The sequence below is a fragment of the Musca autumnalis genome, unplaced genomic scaffold, assembly GCF_047663935.1.
Source record: "Musca autumnalis isolate F117 unplaced genomic scaffold, ASM4766393v1 scaffold_1, whole genome shotgun sequence".
NCBI lineage: Eukaryota > Metazoa > Arthropoda > Insecta > Diptera > Muscidae > Musca > Musca autumnalis.
Genome location: NW_027411644.1, coordinates 197,517,017 through 197,539,940, shown reverse-complemented (window position 1 = coordinate 197,539,940; position 22,924 = coordinate 197,517,017). Strand labels below are relative to the sequence as shown.

Sequence of the window (22,924 nt, the reverse complement as noted above, 5' to 3'; positions counted from 1 at the left end):
AACTGAATTTAGCAATTTCAATATGGCAATGCTGTTGAAAATCAATTGTCTTTTGTCAAATTTCCATGTTTAAGAAAATAAAAAAGGAAAGCAAATCAGCAATTTTCGCGTTGCTTCAAAATAAGTAGTGGTCTTTCGCGAGTAGAATAGCAGCTAATCGTTTTTAAAGCCTTCAAACAAATCTCTTTTAAAAATTTTTGTTTTCACAAAAAATGTCATTACCCACCATACCAATTCTATCGAAAATTATATCTTCTTCAAATGTTTTTTAAAGTTTTGCAATATTTTTATAATATTAAAAAGACTCAAAAATAACGCGAATAAATTAAATTAATTTTTTTCTTCGTCGTGGTGCAAAGGTAGAAAGTGTATTTGTTTCGCATATTTTGGCGAACTTTTGTAAAGCTTTGTCCAAATTTACATTAGGCGAGTTTACTTGCGGCAATTGTCAGTTTGTGGGTGAGAGAGGGTGTTGAGAGGCAAAGGGTTACCATATATCTCACCTCTCTCTCCATCAAACTGACAATTGCCGCAAGTAAACTCGCCTAATGTAAATTGGGACTTTATAAAATTGTCTGCTGGGTACAAACAAACAACACAAACAGCTATTTCATAAACGCAGAAACTATCGTCTGTCAGGGTGGAAAATTAATTCAAATTAGGAAATTTTTAATGCAAATTAACTCTGCCGTCTGTCTAGGGTATTAGCCCAGTTAGCGCCGAGAATTTTTTTGCGAGAAAACTTAAAATTTTTATGAAAATTATATTTTTGAGACTTTTTAAGGATTTTTTAGGAAATAACTTTTTTCTCTAAAACGTATAGTTTTCCTGCAATCGGGCCTTCTTTTAAAAGTGCCAAAAACATTGGAGGGTATTATTAGTGTATCCTTACATGCCAATCCTTTGGTTTCTGATTGAGAAAATATTCCTACTATATTCCTAACAAATCCCTGACTTTATATGATTCTAGCATTTATGATTAAATTTTTATCGCATATTTAATTTTTCATAAAAAAATCGAAAATTACAAAAAAGTCGATTTTTTGAATAGCTTGGGTTTTAGGCCAATTGCGTGGAAATGCGTAGATCAAATGAAGCGTTATAAACGTGAAATGATAGATAACAGGCAATACTATATCAAAATGCAAAAAACCCCACAAAAATATTCGAAAAAACCAGAGTTTTACGTCAATTTTTGCAACCATTTTTTGTGGCGTTTAAACGACCAGTGGCTTTATCTGGGTTAGTCATTTACCAGATATGAGTTAAGCAAGAATGCCATGCTTCTTATGTGTCGAGGCCTGGGTACATAAGCTGCCTCGCCTGATTGCGTTGCTTTCCTGCTTCATTTCTGACATAATAAAAATAAGAGAATAAAGAAGGTCGAGCAAATTTCGAACTGGGTTGACCTTTTCTTTCTTATTCTTTTATCAGAAGCAAGCAAGGAAAGCAGGCGAGGTAGCTTATAGTACGTTTATATATAACCGGATTTAACAAACCCACTGGGTTTTATATGTCAATTCCATTACATGTACGTCAAACAAATCCTCATAAAGAAGGTTAACCCTGCAAAAGGCTATAATATAAACATGGTTTTATGTACCCAGGCCTTAAAGGCCTGCGTACATAAGCTGCCTTACCTGCTTAGCTTGCTTACTTCTGATAAAAGAATAAAAAAGAAAAGGGCAACCCAGTTCGAAGTTTGTTCGGCCTTCTTTATTCTTTTATTTTTATTATGTCAGAAATGAAGCAGAAAAGCAAAGCAACCAGGCAAGGCAGCTTATGTACGCAGACCTTTAAGGCCTCGACACATAAGAAGCATGGCATTCTTGCTTAACTCATATCTGGTAAATGACTAAAAACCAAGTTCGACCTAATAAAAAGATTTCAGAATCACATTTGAATTAGGTCGAACTTGGTCTTTAGTCATTTACCAGATATGACTTAAGCAAGAATGCATGCTTCTTATGTGTCGAGGCCTTAAAAGGCAAAGGTCAACCTTATTATTATATATTTGGGTAGGCAGTTTTTTAAGTTCATAAAGGCCTGGGTACATAAGCTGCCTCGCCTGCTTACCTTGCTTTCCTGCTTCAGTTCTTGTTTGGTTCTACGGAAATAAATTTACCTAATTTTACAGTGAGATAAGTAATTCCCGGGTGGAGGTTGTGGAATGCCATAGGGTTCTTGGAGTTATACTTGATAAGCGATTAAGTTTCATACAACATTTTCACTCAGTGCATGGTAAAATTTCGTGTACACTAAGTAGGCTTTACTCCCTAAACATTTTCTTGCCACTACCTATTAGAAGTAGAATAGCGAATGCACTGCTAATGTCCCAAATATTATACGGACTGGAGGTAGTTTCAGGCAAAATAGCAAATATTATGGAAAAAGTAGAGAAAATCGTCAACACTGTGGTACTCTTTGCTTTTGGAATAAGAGGACGAGATCACATTTCGGAATTTGTTTCTAAATTCTTGGGCTGTTCTTTCAGAAACTTTGTTAGATATCATAATTTGGCTTTATTTTATAATTTTATAAAGAGAGGCATCCCCTCATCTCTGCTGGAAAAATTCGTTTTTTCACACTTTAGCAGGAACAAGCAAATTACTGTTCCTATAATTAAGAGTTCTTTGTTTGAAAGATCCTTTATTGTTAGAATTGCCCGGTATTGGAATGTGTTGCCCTATAACCTGCTACTTAGAATACCAAATAATGCTACTTAGAATACCAAAAAAAAAAAAAAAAAAAAAAAGGCTAGTGTAAATGCTTGGTTTACATTTACGAAATCCACTCGATTTCAACTGTCAATTCCATTGGTTAAACGTCAAATGAAATTCAATGGATTTCAGATGAGATTTCGTTTGACGTTTGAGCAATGGAATTGACAGTTGAAATCGAGTGGATTTCGCAAATGTAAACCTAGCATAAACATGACTATACCGGCAATGACCTGTTTGTTTGCATTGGCAATATGGCAACCACGTTTCTCTCTCATACTACAATACTGCGATTGTTTACATTTTCTATTTAATCTTTTACAATTATTTGGAAAGCGTATGCAAAAGAAGGCAAACAAAAACAAAGATACATGCGAAGAAAAAAACAAAGCATTTTAAGGGAAAATTGAAATTATCCTAATGGTCAGAATTACACAAAACAAATATTCACTCACTTTTTCTGAAATCAAAGATGAAAAAAATATCTTTAAAATATTACAGCTATCAAAAACACCGCTGTTGCGCACAGATTGATTGTTTATGTTTTTCAAAATGTCTCAAATTATATGATTATGCAATGGCAACAGAAACAACATTCGCGACGTTACTACTAACTAGACAACAGCGCACAAGACTGATTGAATTTTGTTGGTTTTGTTTTGGAACCCGAACCCAAATAAAATAGATATTGAATGAATGGCAAGTAGCGAATGGAAAGAAACAAAACAAACGAAGAAAAAATTTGACTAACACCGAACAGCTGATAAGCCTATTTAGAATATTAAATATTTTAGAATATTAAAAGAAAGCTTATATTTAAGTAATTAAATAAAAAATAGACTATGGATCAAGTGGGAGGAAGTCTTTTAAAACAAGACTTCCATTCAAAACCACATTTATATCAAGGCATCGAAGAAACAGATCTACGCTTGGAAATAAATGAATTGAGCATTGATGCTCTTCAAATTAAATTGATTAACAAGAACTTCCACAAACAAAAGACGGCTGCTATTAAACAAACTTTGGTGTTTGTAATTATTTGCGGTTTTTACTTATGGTTACATTTGAATGCAGCATTCCGATTACTATATTTCGGTATAATTTCAATACTATGGTTCCTTCCAATACTGTGGCGTTGGATAAGTCTTGTAAAAGCTGGTATGTTTGGTAAAGACTGTACATTACATGCCAATATGTAAAGTAATGAATTTTTTCTGTTTTTAGAAAGTTTCATTTATTGTTACGATTTTGGTATAAATCTACAAATTGAGCGTTTACTGGGGAAAAGTAATACGTTTATATCTTCCTCGGACATACATGATGTACGCATTAATGAGGTGTTGGAAAATGTAAGTACCACCACACTCTTGGTAAACATAACGTTATAATAGCGCAAAATACATATTCATTCTTCCATATAGTTTGATTTTCGTTATTTATTAATTATAAGGACCAAAGGGAAGTTATTCCAAAAGAAGCCTATAATACCCATATTTAAGGTAATTCATTATTGTGTATGTTTCTATTTGCTTTTATTTATTTGCAATATTTTTTTAGGTATTCAAACCCACTTGTGATTGTTTAACCATAATCTACAAAAAACTTAATCTAATGCAGCTAAAGCAAGAGTGACGTTCGGTATTCGTTGATTAAGAAAGACAGAAATCAGAAAAAGATGCAGTCCATCCATTAAATTGCATTCATCTATTTCACACCATCCTGCTTACCATTACGTCGCATACTTCTCGTGATATTGGCGCTATATACTCCCTCGATAATTAATAACTTCTATAGCAAATTGATGCCCTCGTTAACCAAACTGCATTCCTTAAGCAGCTCACAAACCTAAGAAAAAGGAAAACAAAGTTAATCGATTTACCCATGAACTTCAACATTTATTCTTCCAACACACACGCATTTTACCTTGGGCTTACGCCTTTCACTGGGCATTGGTGGTATTTTGTTTTCATCTGGAATTTTCACTTCAACTTGTTCTATTTCCATTTCCACATTGACAAGATTCTTTAGCTCCGACAAACAAGCATTCTTTACCAGCTTACGATACTCCGCCGTTGAGGTCCGATACGTAATGACAGTATTTTGCAATGGTCGAATTTTTAAGATGTCCTTCAGTTTTTCATCTGTAAAATACAAACATTTTAGATTTGTTTTATTAAAATGATTTTTTAAATATATTTTACCCATTTCTGTGTTGTTGTTTTGATATTTGAATGAAAAAAATCAAGCCCGCAATAAAAATGTCAGAAAATCTTTGCACACAGAGTTGCCATATTGCTCACTTTGTGGTGAACTAAATAAAAGCTTCAACGCATAACCCAATTAATGCCAAGTTTACACTAGCGCTCCAAAACCCACTGGATTTCACGAAATCCTGAAATACACCACGGTGTTAACACTTAGTCCCAATTTACATTGGGCGAGTTTACTTGCGGCAATTGTCATTTTGTAGGAGAGAGAGGTGAGGCATATGGTAACCCTTTGCCTCTCAGCACCCTCTCTCACCTACAAACTGACAATTGCCGCAAGTAAACTCGCCCAATGTAAATTGGGACTTATTTTTTGTTGATTTCAAACATATCACAATGATCAAGGTAGATTCATATGCGCAGCTGATCGAACATGAAATTTCACAAGTTGTTGTATATTGAATTAATTATCAAAAATATAGAACTTTACAACTTTATTTGGAAAATTATCGTAAAATTATCTATATACCGTATTAATTGTGTCTAGTACTAACAAATGAAAAAATTAAAAAAAATGATTTTATCGTTGAGACATCATAATAATAATAAATTTTGATAGGTAATAGTTGTGCTCAGAACCTGCATAATATTAGTACTTGCAGTAGCTTTCCCGGTTAGTGCTAAAAATGCGTTCCCGTACTCCGAAATCTACCAAAACTTGCACTTCTCTTTAATAAAAATAGCGCCGAATAACACCTTCTTCTCCTGTTTTCTGCCATACAATTTTGGCCTAGTAGAAACTAGCAGCAAGTATTTTCATTGTCATCTAATATGATAGCTGATACGTTGATTTTGACATTTATGCAGGAGTTTCTGCAATATCCGTCATTTTTCCGTTCCCGTATTTTTTAAGAAATTTTTATGGGGAAGCAATTTTTGACAATTCCCTCGTTTTTCTAACATTACCATTAAAAAAGTACGGGAACACAATGAAAAATAGCATTGTAACAAAGTAATTTAATATTTTTTCACATTGTTTACAAATTTTGATACTAAAATTTTTTATTGCATCAATTGACCATCTACCTTGTTTATTGTGATACGTGAAAAGTGTTGCCACTTTTGGTACTTGTTTAGGCAAAAACAGGGTTGTATATCATGTGTACTGTGATTTCGATGTTGATTTCGCTGAAATCACGAAATGATTTCATTTTTGTATGCGAAATCATGATAAATTTTGCTTGATTCCGCGCGTAATCACGAAACGCCTTCGAAATCACGAAACGACGCCGAATGTAAACTAAGCATAATACCCCGGTTATGCCAAGTTTACACTTGCGCTCTAAAATCTACTGGATTTCACGAAATCCTGAAATACACCCCGGTCTGTACACTTATTTTTTGTTGATTTCAAACATATCACAATAATCAAGGTAGATGCATATGCGCAGCTGAGCGAACATGAATTTTCAAAACAAGTTGTAATTTGAATTAGACCATGTTTATATTATAGCCTTTTGCAGGGTTAAACTTCTTTATGAGGATTTACTTGACGTATACGTAAAGGAATTGACATTTGAAACCCAGTGGGTTTGTTAAATCCGGTTATATATAAACGTACTATTAGTCATCAAAAATATACGACAATATAGAACTTTACAATTTTATATCGAAAATTATCGTAAAATTATCTATATATCGTATTAATTGTGTATAGTACTAATATAGAAAATGAATTTATCGTTGAGACATCATCGCAGCAAAAAGTTTGCATCCGCGGATGCAGTTAAATCACTAGAACAGCACTTTTCCTATGAATTCACCTATGAATTTTAGATCCAAATCACAGCCTTTGATGTAGTGTTTTGGATTGAATTTAAATACAGTCTAAAGATGCTATAAAATGCAAGCCATTGCAAATATCCTAATATAAATAAAATACAAGTCTTATTTGTCTAAAACAAGAATATTAACTTTATTACATTAACAAAAATTATAAAAATGCTCCATTAAATTTAATCGTAACTGAGTTTACTCCTCTGCTCTGCATTTTATGACACCGCAACTGATTTTGCTTCATCATCCAAATGGTTTTTCATTTTTCCTCCTGCTCCAGTTCAGATTTATACAAAAAACTCCAACTCAGCAGCTCCAACTCACAGCAATGTTCGTAACTTTAGTTTGTATTTCTTTATTTTTTTAAACAAATTCTTATAATTTTAGACACTCTTTCTTGTGTTCAGAAAAAAAGACTGCGACTGTAGGGATCAACAAATTGGCTTGCTTGGCTAGGGATCTATAAGCGAGTGCTTCTGAAATGTATCGAGCGGAGTGCATTTTTCATAACTCCGTGTGGACTGCATCAACAGATGTATTGAAATCATAACTCTGCATTGCATTACTTCCAAACTTTTTTGCTGGGCATAATAATAAATTTTGATATATAAAAGTTCTGTTCAGAATGAAGAAGGCCGAGCAAATTTCGAACTGGGTTGCCCTGTAACACATTTGATTGAATATTTTGGAAAACATGAATGAAAATTCAGTACATTTTCAATTTGAATTTTTCCACATCATTTCACTAAATGCATAACTTCTCGCAGAAAGTAGAATTCTTGGGATCGCTGAAAATTCATTGAAAAAGGAGAAGCTGCTTCAATCTTTTGTTTTTGAAATCAAAGAAGCACTTGTTAATTAGGGCTTTATTTTTTATTTCAATTTTAACAAAATATCTCAGATATTAACAAATATTGTACCGCCTCTATAAGGGTGTTTTATTTTTTTTTTCGGAATGATATATTTTTTCCTCAAAAAATATATATCCCTAATGTACATCGAAATAGAAATAAATATATAAAATGTCGTATGGAATTTGACACTAATGCTTGGTTTACATTTACGAAATCCACTCGATTTCAACTGTCAAATCCATAGGTTAAACGTCAAATGAAATCCAGATGAGATTTCATTTGACGTTTGAGCTATGGAATTGACAGTTGAAATAAGCGAGTGCTTCTGAAATGTATCGAGCGGAGTGCATTTTTCATAACTCCGTGTGGACTGCATCAATAGATGTATTGAAATCATAACTCTGCATTGCATTACTTCCAAACTTTTTTGCTGGGCATAATAATAAATTTTGATATATAAAAGTTCTGTTCAGAATGAAGAAGGCCGAGCAAATTTCGAACTGGGTTGCCCTGTAACACATTTGATTGAATATTTTGGAAAACATGAATGAAAATTCAGTACATTTTCAATTTGAATTTTTCCACATCATTTCACTAAATGCATAACTTCTCGCAGAAAGTAGAATTCTTGCAAAAATTTTTGGGATCGCTGAAAATTCATTGAAAAAGGAGAAGCTGCTTCAATCTTTTGTTTTTGAAATCAAAGAAGCACTTGTTAATTAGGGCTTTATTTTTTATTTCAATTTTAACAAAATATCTCAGATATTAACAAATATTGTACCGCCTCTATAAGGGTGTTTTATTTTTTTTTTTTCGGAATGATATATTTTTTCCTCAAAAAATATATATCTCTAATGTACATCGAAATAGAAATAAATATATAAAATGTCGTATGGAATTTGACACTAATGCTTGGTTTACATTTACGAAATCCACTCGATTTCAACTGTCAAATCCATAGGTTAAACGTCAAATGAAATCCAGATGAGATTTCATTTGACGTTTGAGCTATGGAATTGACAGTTGAAATCGAGTGGACTTCGTAAATGTAAACCAAGCATAACGTTACAACCCAGTTCAGTCAGCTGTGTATTGCTGTTACCTCTCATTGTTCTACCATGAATGTAAATGGATAACACGTACCGAATTTCCGCCGGTAAAATACTCACTTGGCTTTGTAATCAAATAATCAGCTGATTATCAATTTTCCCATGTCTCCTTCGTAACAGTCTCATTTCTCATGCTTTCAGTTTTATTTTGGCTACTCATTTTTATTGGTTAATCTCTTTTGTTTTCTTATTCGTTCCTTGGATGAACTCTCATTCACCAAACAGAACCAATGTTTTATATTCTAAACAAAATGTTCTTCATCTTTATTTTTAGTTAGAAGTTTGTTATTGTGTTAAGAAGACGGTAAAGTGTAAAACAGCTAAAAAGCTTCAGCGACGGAGCCATATTAACTATATCCAATTATTAATTATAAATAACACTTTTTGGAATATTTTGGGAGTGATTTCAGCAAAAATATAGAAAAATTGAACTATTGCGACATATAATGACCAAAAATATATAAACCACCAGAAGAGTGACGTCATATGTGAAGAAAAAAATTATTCTGTATCTCGTCTAAATATAAACTAGTCAGTGGCACTGGAATCTAGCACGGAACAACAATTTGTGTCTATAACGTTTTGTTATATTCAAGATTGAAATTAGAAAAAAAAATCTGAAAATAGCCATAGAAAAACGTTGAAATGTTATCTTGCGATTGTTATTAATTGTTCCCACAAGTCCAACCTCTTCAATGAGCTGTTTACCATCATTGGAACTGTAATTGTTCGGTAAGTACCTATTGTTTAATAAATAAAGGTTTAATGCAAAAATCTATTTAAAACAAACGGGTGTGGTTGTTTTGAGTGTTCGCTTTGCTTGAAATAACATCATCACGGTGCTTTCATTCTTATCGCTTTAAGAACAATTCGAGAAAAATACTTGTAATATTTACTAAGGGCTTCATTTGGTTTCTTTCAGTTAGTGTTACTACAACGACAGACATGTTAACAGCCTTGACCGTTAACAAAATATCCAAAATTTTGTTTTTGTTATGACGCCACCAATGTTAGCGTGTCTTGCTAACTGGTTTATCTTCGCTGGCATAGTTGGCAGATTGTTTTTGTCTAGATAACATTTGACTAAGAGAGGGGGGATATGTGAATATTAAGCGCAATTGGTCAAAAGTCAAATAACAAGCGATATTAGGCACGCTGCGGTGCAACAACTGGTCTATAACCATACTGCCTTATCAGAGCCATCAAGTTAAAATAATTTAGCGGTTTTATGACTGCATAATAACCGCCATTCGAGGAACATGGCCAACATCTAAATAGAAAAAAAGAATCTGTTCATGCAATTCTAGTCTTCTTTAAGAATCCCTTCTAGCCTTGTCTTGTATATAAAGACCTACTGTTATAAGCATTTCTGGCCTCCTATAAGAAGCTCTCCTGGCCTTCTATAAGAAGCTCTTCTGGCCTTCTATCAGAAGCCTTCCTTGCTTTCTATAAGAAGCCCTTATGGTCTACTATGAGAAGCCCTTCTGTCATTCTATAAGAAGAAATTCAGACCTTCTATAAGAGAGAATTCTGGCCTTCTCTAAGATGCCCATAAGGAGCCGTTCTGGCCTCTTATAAGAAGACCTTTTGGCCTTCTAGAAGTTTAGACGTCCTTCTGAGCTCATGTAAGAAGCTCTTTTGCTCTTCTATACGAAGAAATTGTGACCTGGCTTAATATAAGAAGGCCTTCTGGCCTATATATGTATATGAAGCCCATCTGACACTCTATAAGAAGTATATCTTGCCTTCTGTAACACGCCCTTCTGTACCACCCACGGTGGCGGGTTCTTCGATACCGGATTGACCTGGAACCAAACAACACCCTTCTTCTGGCCAACGGCTGCCACCTCAGAGTACACATATTTGTATTTGTATCGTTTTTCTGTGATGGGATCTTTTTGTTTTGGTCTGTGTCGGGACGGAGTAAAATCCAGGACCAATATATTTATTCTCGGTTTGTCACATCCGCATCTTAAACCAAACCCAATCTTCGGTCAGCGGGTGCATCTAAGTGGTTGTTCTGGATTTGTCCATGAGAGGGACAATTTTGCTGGGTGAACACAGCCCCAGTCAGCATTGTGGTTGTTACAACGTACAGAGAAAGGATCGCACATGAAGTGGAGGTGGGGGATTAGCTTTCCTATTGCAGCAGTCTGTACAATACAGGCCTATATCGCATGAGCCTGGCTCTAATGATCCGCATGCATGGAATGCATGGGGGTAGCAGTCAGATGAGGAACTGCCAAGGTAGAGTTGCTGAACGTATTCATCCTGCCGATAAATAGCTATACTCCAGGTTATAGACCTAACATTAGCACGTTTCTGGATTCTCATAACCGTCTAGTCTTGGGGGACTTTAATGCTCATCATGAGTTGTGGCATTCGGGGTATACTGACTGAGCAGATTGGTAGCTCTACGTTTTGCACAGTCAATGAGGGCGCCCCTACCAGAATTAGCGGAGAGTATCACGCCAGACAAATGACCTCTGAACGCCGCACTTCGTCAATCATGGACAAGCTAATTGGCCAGTTTCAGAAAGATCAATAATCACCACATTAGATATCTGCCCAATCCTTCTGATGTTCGGGTAGAAGAAAGGACGTTCCGCGACATCATCTCACATACCCAAAGTGACTAGCAAATGCGCGTGATGAGCTTCGTCGTGCCAACCCCAGTGTCCCCGGAGTCAGGTTGGTCGGCCTCTCTAATCCTGGAAAGAAGGAAGATAGGACCTCAGTCACGTTTGGCGACGTTACTCTGACTAATCAGAAGAGGTGCGCGAGTTACTTCAATCGACAGTTTGTCGAGCACCCCTGGAGGTACAGGACGTATTAGATTAGATCTCTTCCTGCCGAAGATGAAATTTAGAATGGATGATGTTGTGAGTGTCATCAGGAACGCTAAATCATCCAAAGTGTTGGGCCCTGATGGAATCTCCATGGTGATGCTGAAACAGCTTGATGCGTCGGAAGTCGAGTATCTCTCTAAAGTTCTCAACCTGTCGCTAGCCACACACATCGTTAGATCCTTGAAGTCTGGGAAATGGGCTGGGTGTTCCCGCTATAAACCATAGTAGTTTTGCCTCAACTACACTCGGGATGGTGCAGCCGTCTGAATTTCAATAGGGCAAGAATCGATGACACCGTGCAAAACATATGCCCAACATGCGCCACAGGCCCACACCGCAAACTGCACTGCCAAACCTACTCAACTAACTCCTGTAGCTTTATGGTTACATCCCATCGATGCACAAACATTCATAGAACTGGAGATAGAACCAGAGCCAGATTAAGGAGAAAAATGAACTTTCAAAAATATAATAAAAACACTGATACAAAAATATAACAAGACCTTCTGGACTTTTATGAGAAGACTCCTGGTTTTCCTTAAGAATCCGTTCTGTCATACTATAAGAAGCCCTTCTGGCCTTCTATACGAATTCCCTCTGGTCTTCTATAAGAAACCCTTCTGGTCGTCTATAAGAAGACCTTTTGATCTTTTATAAAAAGCCCTTGTGGTCTGTCCTTCTATAACAAGACCTTGTGAGATTCTACAAAAAAGCCTTTTTGTTTACTAGAAGATTTTCTGTCCTTCTATAAAAAGACCTGTACAAAAAGATCTATCCTTACGAAGAAGACCTTTTTCTTTTCTTCTTCTTTAAGAAACCCGTTCACTCTTTTTATAAAGGAATTTCCGTTCTTCTGTAAATTCTATTCTTGTATATAAACATCTTTTGTTTTGCTATGGAAGACCTTCGGATCTCTTGCATAAATTAAAACTTAAATTTTGTACTAATTTTCCTTTTCCATTTTTTATTTCAGTTCAACCAGGAAGACCTAACCAAATTATTAATAACCAAATAATAAACCCAAAATATTCAATACAGCCTCAAAATGCATCGATCCGATTCCATACGAAGGGATCGTTCCTTCGATAGTGTACTCAATAAACTGATGCGTATACGTTCGCAGAATCATGAAAGCTTTAAGGCGGCCATGTATAATTTCCTTATTGCGGCGGGAGTGGCAGCATTTGTCGCGGTGTGTTTAATACTTGGACCATTTGTAAGACCACTGTTGTGGGCATTTTTAATGGGTGCTGTACTGTTTCCATTCAAACGAAAGCTGGCTCAATTGTTGAACGGTTGGTTTGAAAAACTTGAAGAACGTGATTCGAATGTTTTTGTTTCCCTCTGCTTGGCACCATTGGAAGCAACAGAAAGTTGTGGTAGCTTTTTGATCAGTTGGCTGAAGGAGCATTGGCAAGTTATAACGGCGGGAGTTGGTATTGCAACATGTGTCAAGCTATTGGTCTTATATGCTCCCAAAGGGTTCCTTTGTGCTTTATGGCGTTTGATTGTCTTCTCCCATTCAATGTTTGTGCAATTGATTGGTTATTTGAATATTTATTTGGTAAGTAGTGGAGTTTTTTTTTTCCCAAAAATATACAAAATAACCGATTTACTTGTTTTCCAGTTGGTGGCCATAATTGCAGTGTATCTAACATCCGTATATTTCTTTTGGAAAGAATCAAATAGCAATCGTTTTGTAATCGCTGGACAATCTTTGTGGATTGCTATTGTCTCCTATGGTTGTAGCTTTTTGGGCGCCTTACAAGTTCCAGCCTTTTTACTTATTATGCTGTATGTTGGTGCCTCCATTGTCTATCATTTGCAAAACACCGAAGAATCCAGTTCAATGGTTGAGAAAATCAAGAAACTTCTGGATAGATCCGATTTTGAAAAATCTATAAATTCTCTGAAGCTGCAGAGTAAAAAACAAAGCTTACACTCTGACATTGAAGATGTTTCATTTAGTGAAACCATGGATTCCATGGAAACTTTGGAGGCCTTTGAAGATCATAAGGAACACGAAGAGGAAGAGCAACCGCCTCAACTGAGTGGAACATATTTTAAATTCCTATTCTATGCCTGTTTGGCCACATTTTTATATCGCAATGTTTGGATGTTTATATTAGCTTTGATACCGATGTTTATGCATTTACTCTATCAACTGGGAATATACACGGGATTTACAGATTTTGTGGCTGACAAATTAAATGATGTGTATACAAAAATCAAGGTAATGGAAAATGAAAGTGAAATCCATTCCCGTTCAAAAGTTTTAACAGATTTTCTTTTTTAGTCATGGGCCATAGAACATCACTCAGCTGTCCTGCCACTCTGCCTTCCCGGGGTATTGGAAATGAATTATAAAATCAATGGCATTATACGCAACTCCCTTAAATCTTCTGTGGATTTGGTTACATCAATACTCATGATAATTTTGATGATTTTAATTATTGTCTTTTTGGGTGTATTCTTTTGTGTCAACATCTATTCGGAAACAATTGAGGTGGCCTATTTGGGCAAAGATTTAATCAACAAAACCATCACCGATCGTCCAGAATTAATTGATATTTTACCCGCCAATATTCAGTCATCATTGGATGACGCCTTAGATAATGCTCATCATTACGGTCGTCGCAAAATTGAAACTTACATCGATGATTGGCTAACGGATGCTGATCCAGTTCATGCCACAAAATTAAAGGAGCAAATACTAGATGTTTGGGATCGTCTTATACAATATTGGATAGATTTTAATAAAACAGATTCATATGGACCGCGTGTGCCCACAGATGCCTTGAAAACAACATTTGGTGAAATTGTCGATAATCCTGGTAAGTTGTCAAAAGATTTTTTCTCTATTATTTTGTTTTTGTTTGGGGGCTTTGGGATTCTTTTGAGTTTTTTGTCTTTTGTTTATTTATTTGTGTAATTTCTTTAACACCACCTTGTTTTGTTTTAAAATATCCAATACACATTGCGAATTGTATTAACTCCTCATACACACATACATATACCTTAATACATACATGTGTACATATCTTGTTACTAAAATTACATTATTATTACTGGGTCATCCAATTTCCATTGATTTACATCATGGGGAACTGACATTACATATTTCATAATTATTTCCACTGAACCAGATCCATATTTCACCTTTCTGATGTGGTCCTATCATTGACCAATAAACCTATAAATTAATTAACAAACAATTGAAAATCAACACAAGCTAATGGGTCAAAACTTATTAGACCAACTCGCTCTTTTGTTGTAGAATGGTCATAAAATTAATTAATAAATTCTGGCAACAGATCATTTTTCCACTCTACAATATATTTGCAAATCTGTTTCAAAATTCGATAGGATAACATCAGCGGTTGTTAGAAGATCCCTCCTAACGGTATTCTGACAGGTTTGAATATTTTTCCATCGCGTAGCACTTATATTCCCGGACCATATTGGCGTCGCATAGCTTACCACAGACCGCCCTAACGCGTTATATGTGGTCAACATGGTTTCTTTAACTGCACCCCAAGTGCTACCGGCAAAACAGAGAGATTTAGTGGGGAATATATGCGTATTCCTCGCTTGGGAAAACGTGGTAAGATCAGTCAAATAGGAGTTCAGTCTTTCCCAAATGACAACAGGGAAGGTATCTGACACAAAGATCGTACAATCATCTGCATACGTTACGATCTCAGTGCCGGGGGCGGAAAACACGAGAGATAGATGTTAAACAGTTTCGGATATATCACCTTACCTTGGGGAACTCCCTGTTTAACTCTACCGAGCTTGGATTTCTTGTTCCTAAATTCCACTTACGACTGGCGCCCACATATATTATTGTTTATGCAAACTAGGCCGAAGCGTATTCTGCTCAATGTTCTCGAACAGCGTGGAGTGCTTGACAGTTTCAAATTCTTATGATAAGTTAAGCGCCATCATCAATGTTCTATCAAACAGCTTGCTCTGATTGAGTCCTCGACAAATATGTGTAGAAATGGCGCGCAGCGCTGTTGTGTGCCTGCTTACGCAACCCATGCTGATGATTGGCAACTGGAATCGGTCTGTACGATTCGCCTTTGCTGGTATCCTTGCCTGACTTCAGAGGCGGGAACACCCTACACATTTTCAGACTTCGGGAACGATGTGGGTGGCTAGCGACAGGTTTAAAACTTTAGTGACATACTCGACTCTCGGCACATCCAGCTGCTTAAGCATTACCATGGAGATTATAACGAGTGGTTTTACCAAAGGCTGAGGTTAGCTCAGCCGCTGCCAGGGTCGACTCAAGGACCCACAAACCTTAAGTAAGATGAGACACGATGGAACTGTGCTTCAGAGTTTTATTTATATAATTTCGTAAACATAAGTTTCAGATAGTATGGAGATTAGTTGATGTTGTAGTATATGTTGGTAAAGTTGGGGAACAGCCTCGTGTGGAATCGCTTCGAATTGGTCGGTATAAAGTAGGTGGTAATCGGCGGATACAAGATGGGGTTGGTCGTTGACAGTCGGTCGATAATCTTCTGATCTTCAGCCCTCGCTCGGCTATACTCGGATTGGCAATGGGTCGGTAGTTCCCGTTGTTGGGGTATCGCACGGCTCGACGTTATTCGGATTGCTGTCGGATTGGTAGTCTTCGGGTGTTGGATTCGGCTCGGTAGTCTTCGGGTGTTGAGTTCGGCTCGGTAGTCTTCGGGTGTTGAGTACGGCTCGGTAGTCTTCGGTTGTTGGGCTCGGCTCTGTAGTCATCGGGTGTTGAGTTCGGCTCGGTAGTCTTCGGGTGTTGAGTTCGGTTCGTTCCCATTCGGATTACTGTTCTGTAAAGAAAAGAGTGGGATAGAGTTAGACAACGGAGCGAACGAATCGGCAGGAGCGAACGAATCGACAGGACCGAACGAATCGGCAGGAGCGAACGTATCCCAAGGTCGATGGCTGATGTAGTCTTCGGTTGAATCGAATAGGACTCTGGACAATGCCACACGTCTTCTCTTTCACGTCGATTAACGCCAGCACTCGACAAATTCAGCGACGAAAACTAAACATCTTATCCATCTGGGTTTACGGAGTGAATGGGAATTATTTGTAGGGCGAGACAACCAGGAAATACACTGAAGTTTAAATAATGTATGAATGGAGTTGTAATTATGCATGAAGTTGGGATTATGCATGCACTGATAAGGCAGCGGTCACCTTACAAGATTCCATCAGGGCCAACGCTTTGGATGATTTAGCGTTTCTGATGACATTCGCAACATCTTACATTGTAAATTGTGGTGGTTCATCCTCGGCAGGAAGAGAGAACCCGTCATTCTCGGAGTGATCGACAAACTCGCAATTAAAATAACTTGCGCACCTATTAGGATCAGTCAGGGTAACGTCGTCAAACGTGACTGAGGTAGGACCTTCCTTTATTCCAGGGTTCCAGAGTTACTTAACCGTTGCCCACAATTCACTTATTCCGGCTCCAATGTTTTACTTTGGGAATTCGACCAGCAGGTATATGGCGAGCGGCTGCAGCAGTGATGATGTCACGGAATCTATTTTCTGCTACCCGAACATCTGAATGGTTGGGCAGATCTTTAAAGCGGTGAATAGTGAACTCTCTGAAACTAGGCCAATTAGCTTTTCCATGATTGATGAAAGTGCGGCGTTCTGAAGGGATGAAATCGGGCGGTCTGCAATTGGAGACAATTATGGGGAGATGGTTTGTCCCAAGAGTAACTGCGGGTTGCCAGGTGACGTCATTTGTCAGACCAGTTGGTACGATGGTTATGTCTGGCGAACTGTGACATTCTTCGCTAATTCTGGTAGGGGCGACCTCATTGACCGTGCAAAACGTAGAGCTATCAATCTGCTCAGACAGCACTATACCCCTCTGGTCGTTTTCGAGGACCGAATGCCACAACTCATGATGAGATTTAAAATTCCCCAAGATCAGACGGTTATGACCTTGCAATAGCGGGCTAATATTGGGCATATAACCTGGAGTAAAGCGGGATGTATACGTTGAGCAACTGCTACCCTCCATACATTCCATGTACGAGTCATTAGAAACGGTGCGCCTGAACTAACTTTAAATAAGAGAAGCTTAGACCTTGGAAGTTTTTGTGGATTCTGAAACTACAATGTAAAAAAAAAAACGACAGAGGGACTTTTAAACAAATCGCGACTAAAGGTCATATTTTTATGTTTTTTTTTTTAATTTTCAGGAGTTGCTTGAAAACTGCAAGCCCTATTGAAATGGGACAAAAAATGCTGCAGCTATGAAAATTCTCTACAGCATTTTTTTGAACTAGATCGTTCAATTGAACTAGATTGGCACAACATATGTACATTCATTATGGCTCATTGGTTTATTATTCAGTTCGGAATGTATATCATGCACATTTTCATATAATGCCATTTTATAATTTTTACAATATCAGAAATGGGAGGTAATGCTTTAAAACTAAAAATAGAATATCCAAACTGCAGATGTAAGCCTTTCTTTCAATATAGCCCACAGTCAAGGAAACATACAATTTTTTAAATTTCTATATGTAGCTGGGAATAGTATTTAAAGTGCAATAATGATGGACTGTGAATGAAATCCACAGGATTTACATTCACTTTGGCCCTACGAGTATTTTTCATGATTTAAGAGTATTAGTCTCGCTGTTTATTTTTATTAAGAGGGTAAGTCCGGAACCATTTGCAGATTTTGATTCTGTTCAATTTTTCTCTGTAATTATTATTTGTATGTATACCCTTACACTTTCTGGGATCCTGTTACAAATGTACATATATTTGTCTTAGTTTGTATTTGTTTTGGGAACTCGATACAGGTTTTTTATTGGTTATTTTGGTGGGTTATAAGTTTGTAAACAAAGTCCCGTGTAAAGAAATTTTGTAAAACAATGAAATAAAAATGACGTCTCTGCTTAACCCTGCATGTCATCATTTCTAACAAAAAGCAATGTGTTTTTAATAAAGGACATTTTAAAGAGCTAGTTTTAGTGGCGAAACAGGGTATCATTGGCTGGGCCAAAAGCAATACGCAGACAATAATGGAAGTAGCTGAATCACTGTGGCATATTATACGCACCAATCTATCGATGATTATGTCGTTTACGGGAGAAATATTATCGCTGGTGTTGTCGGGTGGACAAGCCTGTGTGGAATTTATTTTGGATATGGTAAGAGAAACAAACAACTCATTTCAAAAATAATTTTTAAATTCAAAATATGTATGTATGTATGTATTATTTTTATTTCCAGATTGTTTTCTTCACCGCCTTATTCTACTTGCTATCGAGTAGTCAAACAAAATATGCCCCTCTACAAGTAACCAAATACATTGGTTTCTCTACGTCGGGTTCGAAAATTGCCGATACTTTGGAAAATTCAATTTCTGGTGTTTTAAGTTCCATGTTCAAGTGTTCATTGTTTACGGGTCTCTTTACATGGCTGGTACATACGGTGTTTGGAGCCCGTATAGTCTTTCTACCTTCTGCATTGGCTGCAATATTATCTGCGGCACCATTTTTGGGTTCTTATTGGTGTTCACTGCCAGCTTTGCTTGAACTGTGGCTGGCCCAGGATCGTCTTTATGCTGGCATTGTATTGTTTTTGTTGCAATTCTTTGTGCCACCTTACTTTGAGGCTGCCATATATGCTGAAATGAAGGGGTAGGGGATTTAAAATTAAGATTTAAAATTAGGTAATGAAATATTTTTCTTTTTTTTTTGGAGTGGTGGCCACCCTTACTTAACGGGTTTGGCAATTGCCGGTGGCATGTACTGGATTGGTTGGCAGGGTGCCATATTTGGCCCATTACTGTTATGCTTCTTTATTGGCTTATTTGAAGTAGCAGCTGTTGCAATGCGCGGGAATGCAGATGTCAGGTGAGTTCTAGGTTCTACGATATATTTTTAATTTTTATGTACACTTGCTGCAAGCCAAAATGGGACAGGGTGAAAAATTGTTTATAATGTTAAATAAACTCTAAACTATTTGTATTAGATTAACATGTAATATACATTTTAAATGTCTATCATGTTAACATTAAAAAAATACAAAAACATTTAGATATAATTAAATATAATAAATAAGTATAGGGTACAATGTAAAAACATCCAAAAATAAACGTGCAAGCTAAAATGGGACAGAGGGCAACACTTATCACTAATATTACAACGCTGTATATGCGTGTGTTGTTACTTCACTGTGATTACTTACACAATTCTGGGGAACACCTAAATTACAACTTATGGTCGCGGCACATACGGCGCGTGGAGCGTTGAGCGTTGCCTTACAACAACCACATGAAAAATGCATAAACAAACTTGGCATCACTTACACATTTTTCATGTGGTTGTTGTTTTCAACGCGCAACGCGTCGCACAACGGATCGTATGCGCCGAGGGCTTTATGGGCGTTACAACAACCACATGAAAAATGCATAAACAAACTTGGCATCACTTACACATTTTTCATGTGGTTGTTGTTTTCAACGCGCAACGCGTCGCACAACGGATCGTATGCGCCGAGGGCTTTATGGGCCTAATACATATGGTCCGTTGCGTGACGCGTTGCGCGTTGAAAACAACAACCACATGAAAAATGTCTAAGTGATGCCAAGTTTGTTATTGAAGTTTTCATGTGGTTGTTGTAAGGCAACGCTCAACGCGCCGTATGTGCCGGGGCCATTAGTGTGCATTTCACGGTGTAATAACAACAAAAATGGCGAAATCTGGACGAGGTGCCCAAACTGGAATAGAAGTTAGAAAACTCGTTATTAAACATGCAGAAGATGGCAAATCTGTTCGTGACATTGCCAAAATGGTTAATCGAAGCCACTCAAATGTTTACAATATCATTAAACGCTATAGGAACTCCAAAATTATACAAAATAAACCAAAAAAAGCCCATAACAAAATTTTTACTGAAGCCGAAGAACGGTTTCTCGTACGAAAAATAAAATCAAATCCATTTTTAAGTCCCGCTCCACACTAGCATGAATTTCATTAAAAAATTTCATGAAATTAGGCGTTTTTAAATCGAATTCCTCACTGCAGCAATTTTAAGATTTTACTCTACTATGGAAGTCGATCTAGAGACGCATAATTTCATGAAATTTTTTCAATGAAATCACTCTAGTGTGGACCGGGACTAAGTGCGCCAAAACTTGCTTCCACATCACAAAATGAGTTAGGTAAAAAAGTTTGTGAGAATACAATACACAATGTGCTACGCAGAGATGGTTTTAATGGAAGAAGAGCACGGCAGAAACCTCTTATTAACCCACGTAACCGAGTAAATTCGATTCAATTTCGCAAAAGAGCACGAAATGAAAGATTTTTTCTTTCTGGAAGAACGTTATGTTTACAGATGAATGTAAATTTAACGTTTTTGGGTCAGATGGCAAACCTATAGTGTGGAGAAGAAAAAATGAAGAGCTTCGCTTATGTAATCTAAAAGCGACGGTTAAGCACGGCGGTGGTTCTGTAATGGTATGGGGCTCATTTTCGGCAGAAGGGCCAGGAATGTTGCATTTTATTGATGGAATCATGGATCAAAATATGTATTTAAACATTTTATTAGACAATATACCAAAAAGTGTGGAAAAATTGGGTCTTAGCGAAGGCTGGCAGTTCTACCAAGATAACGATCCCAAGCACAAGGCGTATTAAGTTCGTTCTTGGCTGCTGTACAATGTTCCCCATGTTATGGAAACACCTCCCCCGAGTCCAGACATTAATCCCATTTAGAACTTGTGGGATTTTTTGAAGAAAAAAGTTAATGAACGCGGGGTTTCCAACAGAATTGAACTAAGAAGGGTCCTTTTCGAAGAATGGGGAAAAATACCACCTCACTACTGCAAAAGATTGGTCGAATCTGTTCCAAAACGATTAAAAATGGTGAAAACAGAATAACGGATTACATATTGACTATTAGTTTATAAAAAAAATTAATGACCTTCAGCCAAACCATCATCTACCAAAAAATAAAAAATATCACTTAAAACTTGAAAAAGTATAAACTGTCCCATTTTGGCTTGCGGATGAATTATTGACTATTTTATGTTTTTTTTTTTAATACAACTTTTTGAATAATGAATGAATTTCAATTCTGTAGTGGGATTCTGTAACTCATTTTTGCTGTTATCGATAATTGTCGGTAAAATTAAAATGCTTACAATTTCGATAATTAACGAAATTTTTCGGTAAGTTAACGATGAATAAAAAGTAGTCGCTAGCCTCTACCGACACAAACAGTGATGCCAACTTTTCTTTATGTTTTTAGTCATAATTTTGCTGTTTAATTTTACCGATTTTTGTCGGTAACAGCAAAAATGAGTTACAGAATCCCACTACTGGTTTTTGTTTTTTATAGTTTAGAATATATATAATAAAAGTCCATATAAAAAGTTTTCAATTTTGTTTTTGCTTTTAATTTATTTGGTTTACAAATGAAGTTTGAGTACTGTCCCATTTTGGCTTGCACTGACTGTATGTCCTGCAAAGATTGTTATTTATTGTCTTGTATTAGAAAATTACACCAACTATTTTAAAAGTTGCTGTCAGTAAGACTTACCGACCACTGTTTTGTTTGTTAACTTACCGAAAAATTTCGTTAATTGCCGAAATTATAAGAATTTTAATTTTACCGCTTTTGTCGGTAACTCGAATAAGAATATATACACTTTATATGGTCTCCGACGAATATTTACATCTTACATGGAACAATCCCATATAAGTTGCAAAAAAAATCTTATTCTTGTCCTCTAACACCATTCTTCATCTACTAGGAAATGATCCAAGGACTAAATTTCTTCATAATTTTTCTTTATAAGAACAAGACAATAAATAATATTTTTTTCTTAAATTTTAAAACATAGAAAATAATTAATATTCACATTTTCGCTCTCTCTCTCTCTCTGTCTCCCTATTTTGTATCTTCACCTTATAAACAAACCAAACAAAAAAATTGCACAAAAATTTAATCATTTTATTACTTTAAAATTCAAAACTCTTTTACAGACGTAGCTCTGATGAAGATACTCGTACAACGTGAGTTTGCTTCCATTTGAAGATGTTGGCATCTTAAAAACCGCATAAACCATTTTATTTCGAATTAGAATAGCAAATAAAAATATGGCAAACCACCAACACACATACATACACACATATAGAGAATATTAATGCTATAAATAAGTAAAATTCTTTTTTTTTCTCCAAAACAAAAAAAGAAATTATACAACAACAAAAAACTGTAGTTTAGACCAACAAAGAAGTGATGTGTGTATTAACTTTTAAACTAACAATGAAAAAACAAGTAACACAAAAACGGAACAAAAAA

At 36.3% G+C, this 22,924-nt stretch overlaps 4 protein-coding genes across 26 annotated transcripts in view; 2 read left to right on the top strand and 2 right to left on the bottom strand.

Annotated features, from left to right (window-relative positions):
* Nucleotides 1–3,356, bottom strand: part of flfl (serine/threonine-protein phosphatase 4 regulatory subunit 3 flfl) — a 44,086-nt gene extending 40,730 nt beyond the window's left edge. For all 4 annotated transcript variants that reach the window (XM_073959737.1, XM_073959743.1, XM_073959738.1 and 1 more), the window contains exon 1: nucleotides 3,176–3,356. The gene's annotated coding sequence lies outside the window, so the exon portion shown is untranslated. The remainder of the gene's footprint in view (nucleotides 1–3,175) is intronic.
* Nucleotides 3,357–3,422: 66 nt separating this feature from the next.
* Nucleotides 3,423–4,920, top strand: PIG-H (Phosphatidylinositol glycan anchor biosynthesis class H). 2 transcript variants are annotated; one of them, XM_073959745.1, is made up of 4 exons: nucleotides 3,423–3,887; nucleotides 3,945–4,069; nucleotides 4,142–4,219; nucleotides 4,278–4,920. In XM_073959745.1, exons 1-4 carry the CDS (start codon nucleotides 3,563–3,565, stop codon nucleotides 4,350–4,352), a joined length of 603 nt encoding a protein of 200 aa, XP_073815846.1. In that variant the 5' UTR covers nucleotides 3,423–3,562; the 3' UTR covers nucleotides 4,353–4,920. The 2 variants fall into 2 exon arrangements, with proteins under 2 accessions (XP_073815846.1, XP_073815847.1); XM_073959746.1 differs by having other exon boundaries at nucleotides 3,507–3,878.
* Nucleotides 4,427–5,010, bottom strand: LOC141388943 (uncharacterized). Its single transcript, XM_073959747.1, has 3 exons — nucleotides 4,922–5,010; nucleotides 4,644–4,861; nucleotides 4,427–4,565 (listed from the first exon to the last, which is right to left on the bottom strand). The coding sequence occupies exons 1-3, from the start codon at nucleotides 4,923–4,925 to the stop codon at nucleotides 4,509–4,511; spliced, it is 279 nt and encodes a 92-aa protein (XP_073815848.1). The 5' UTR covers nucleotides 4,926–5,010; the 3' UTR covers nucleotides 4,427–4,508.
* A 3,802-nt stretch (nucleotides 5,011–8,812) lies between these two features.
* Nucleotides 8,813–22,924, top strand: part of LOC141388939 (transmembrane protein 245) — a 33,897-nt gene continuing 19,785 nt past the window's right edge. For 3 of the 19 annotated variants that reach the window (XR_012408961.1, XM_073959727.1, XM_073959729.1), the window contains exons 1-8: nucleotides 8,961–9,458; nucleotides 12,549–13,139; nucleotides 13,203–13,808; nucleotides 13,872–14,409; nucleotides 18,557–18,759; nucleotides 18,842–19,251; nucleotides 19,315–19,467; nucleotides 22,606–22,635. Coding sequence is in view for 17 of the 19 variants with exons in the window: in XM_073959727.1 (XP_073815828.1) it covers nucleotides 12,621–13,139; nucleotides 13,203–13,808; nucleotides 13,872–14,409; nucleotides 18,557–18,759; nucleotides 18,842–19,251; nucleotides 19,315–19,467; nucleotides 22,606–22,635 (2,459 nt within the window). In the remaining 2 variants the exon portion in view is untranslated. The other 16 variants (XR_012408962.1, XM_073959718.1, XM_073959717.1 and 13 more) reach the window with 14 other exon arrangements.

Excerpts from the sequence above, each read along its gene's own strand:
- PIG-H (XM_073959745.1), top strand. The coding sequence starts at position 3,563 with ATGGATCAAGTGGGAGGAAGTCTTTTAAAACAAGACTTCCATTCAAAA. Across the intron at positions 4,070-4,141 it reads TTAATGAGGTGTTGGAAAAT|TTTGATTTTCGTTATTTATT; the intron begins GTAAGTACCACC and ends TCTTCCATATAG. Across the intron at positions 4,220-4,277 it reads CTATAATACCCATATTTAAG|GTATTCAAACCCACTTGTGA; the intron begins GTAATTCATTAT and ends ATATTTTTTTAG.
- LOC141388943 (XM_073959747.1), bottom strand. Across the intron at positions 4,566-4,643 it reads GTGAAAGGCGTAAGCCCAAG|GTTTGTGAGCTGCTTAAGGA; the intron begins GTAAAATGCGTG and ends CCTTTTTCTTAG.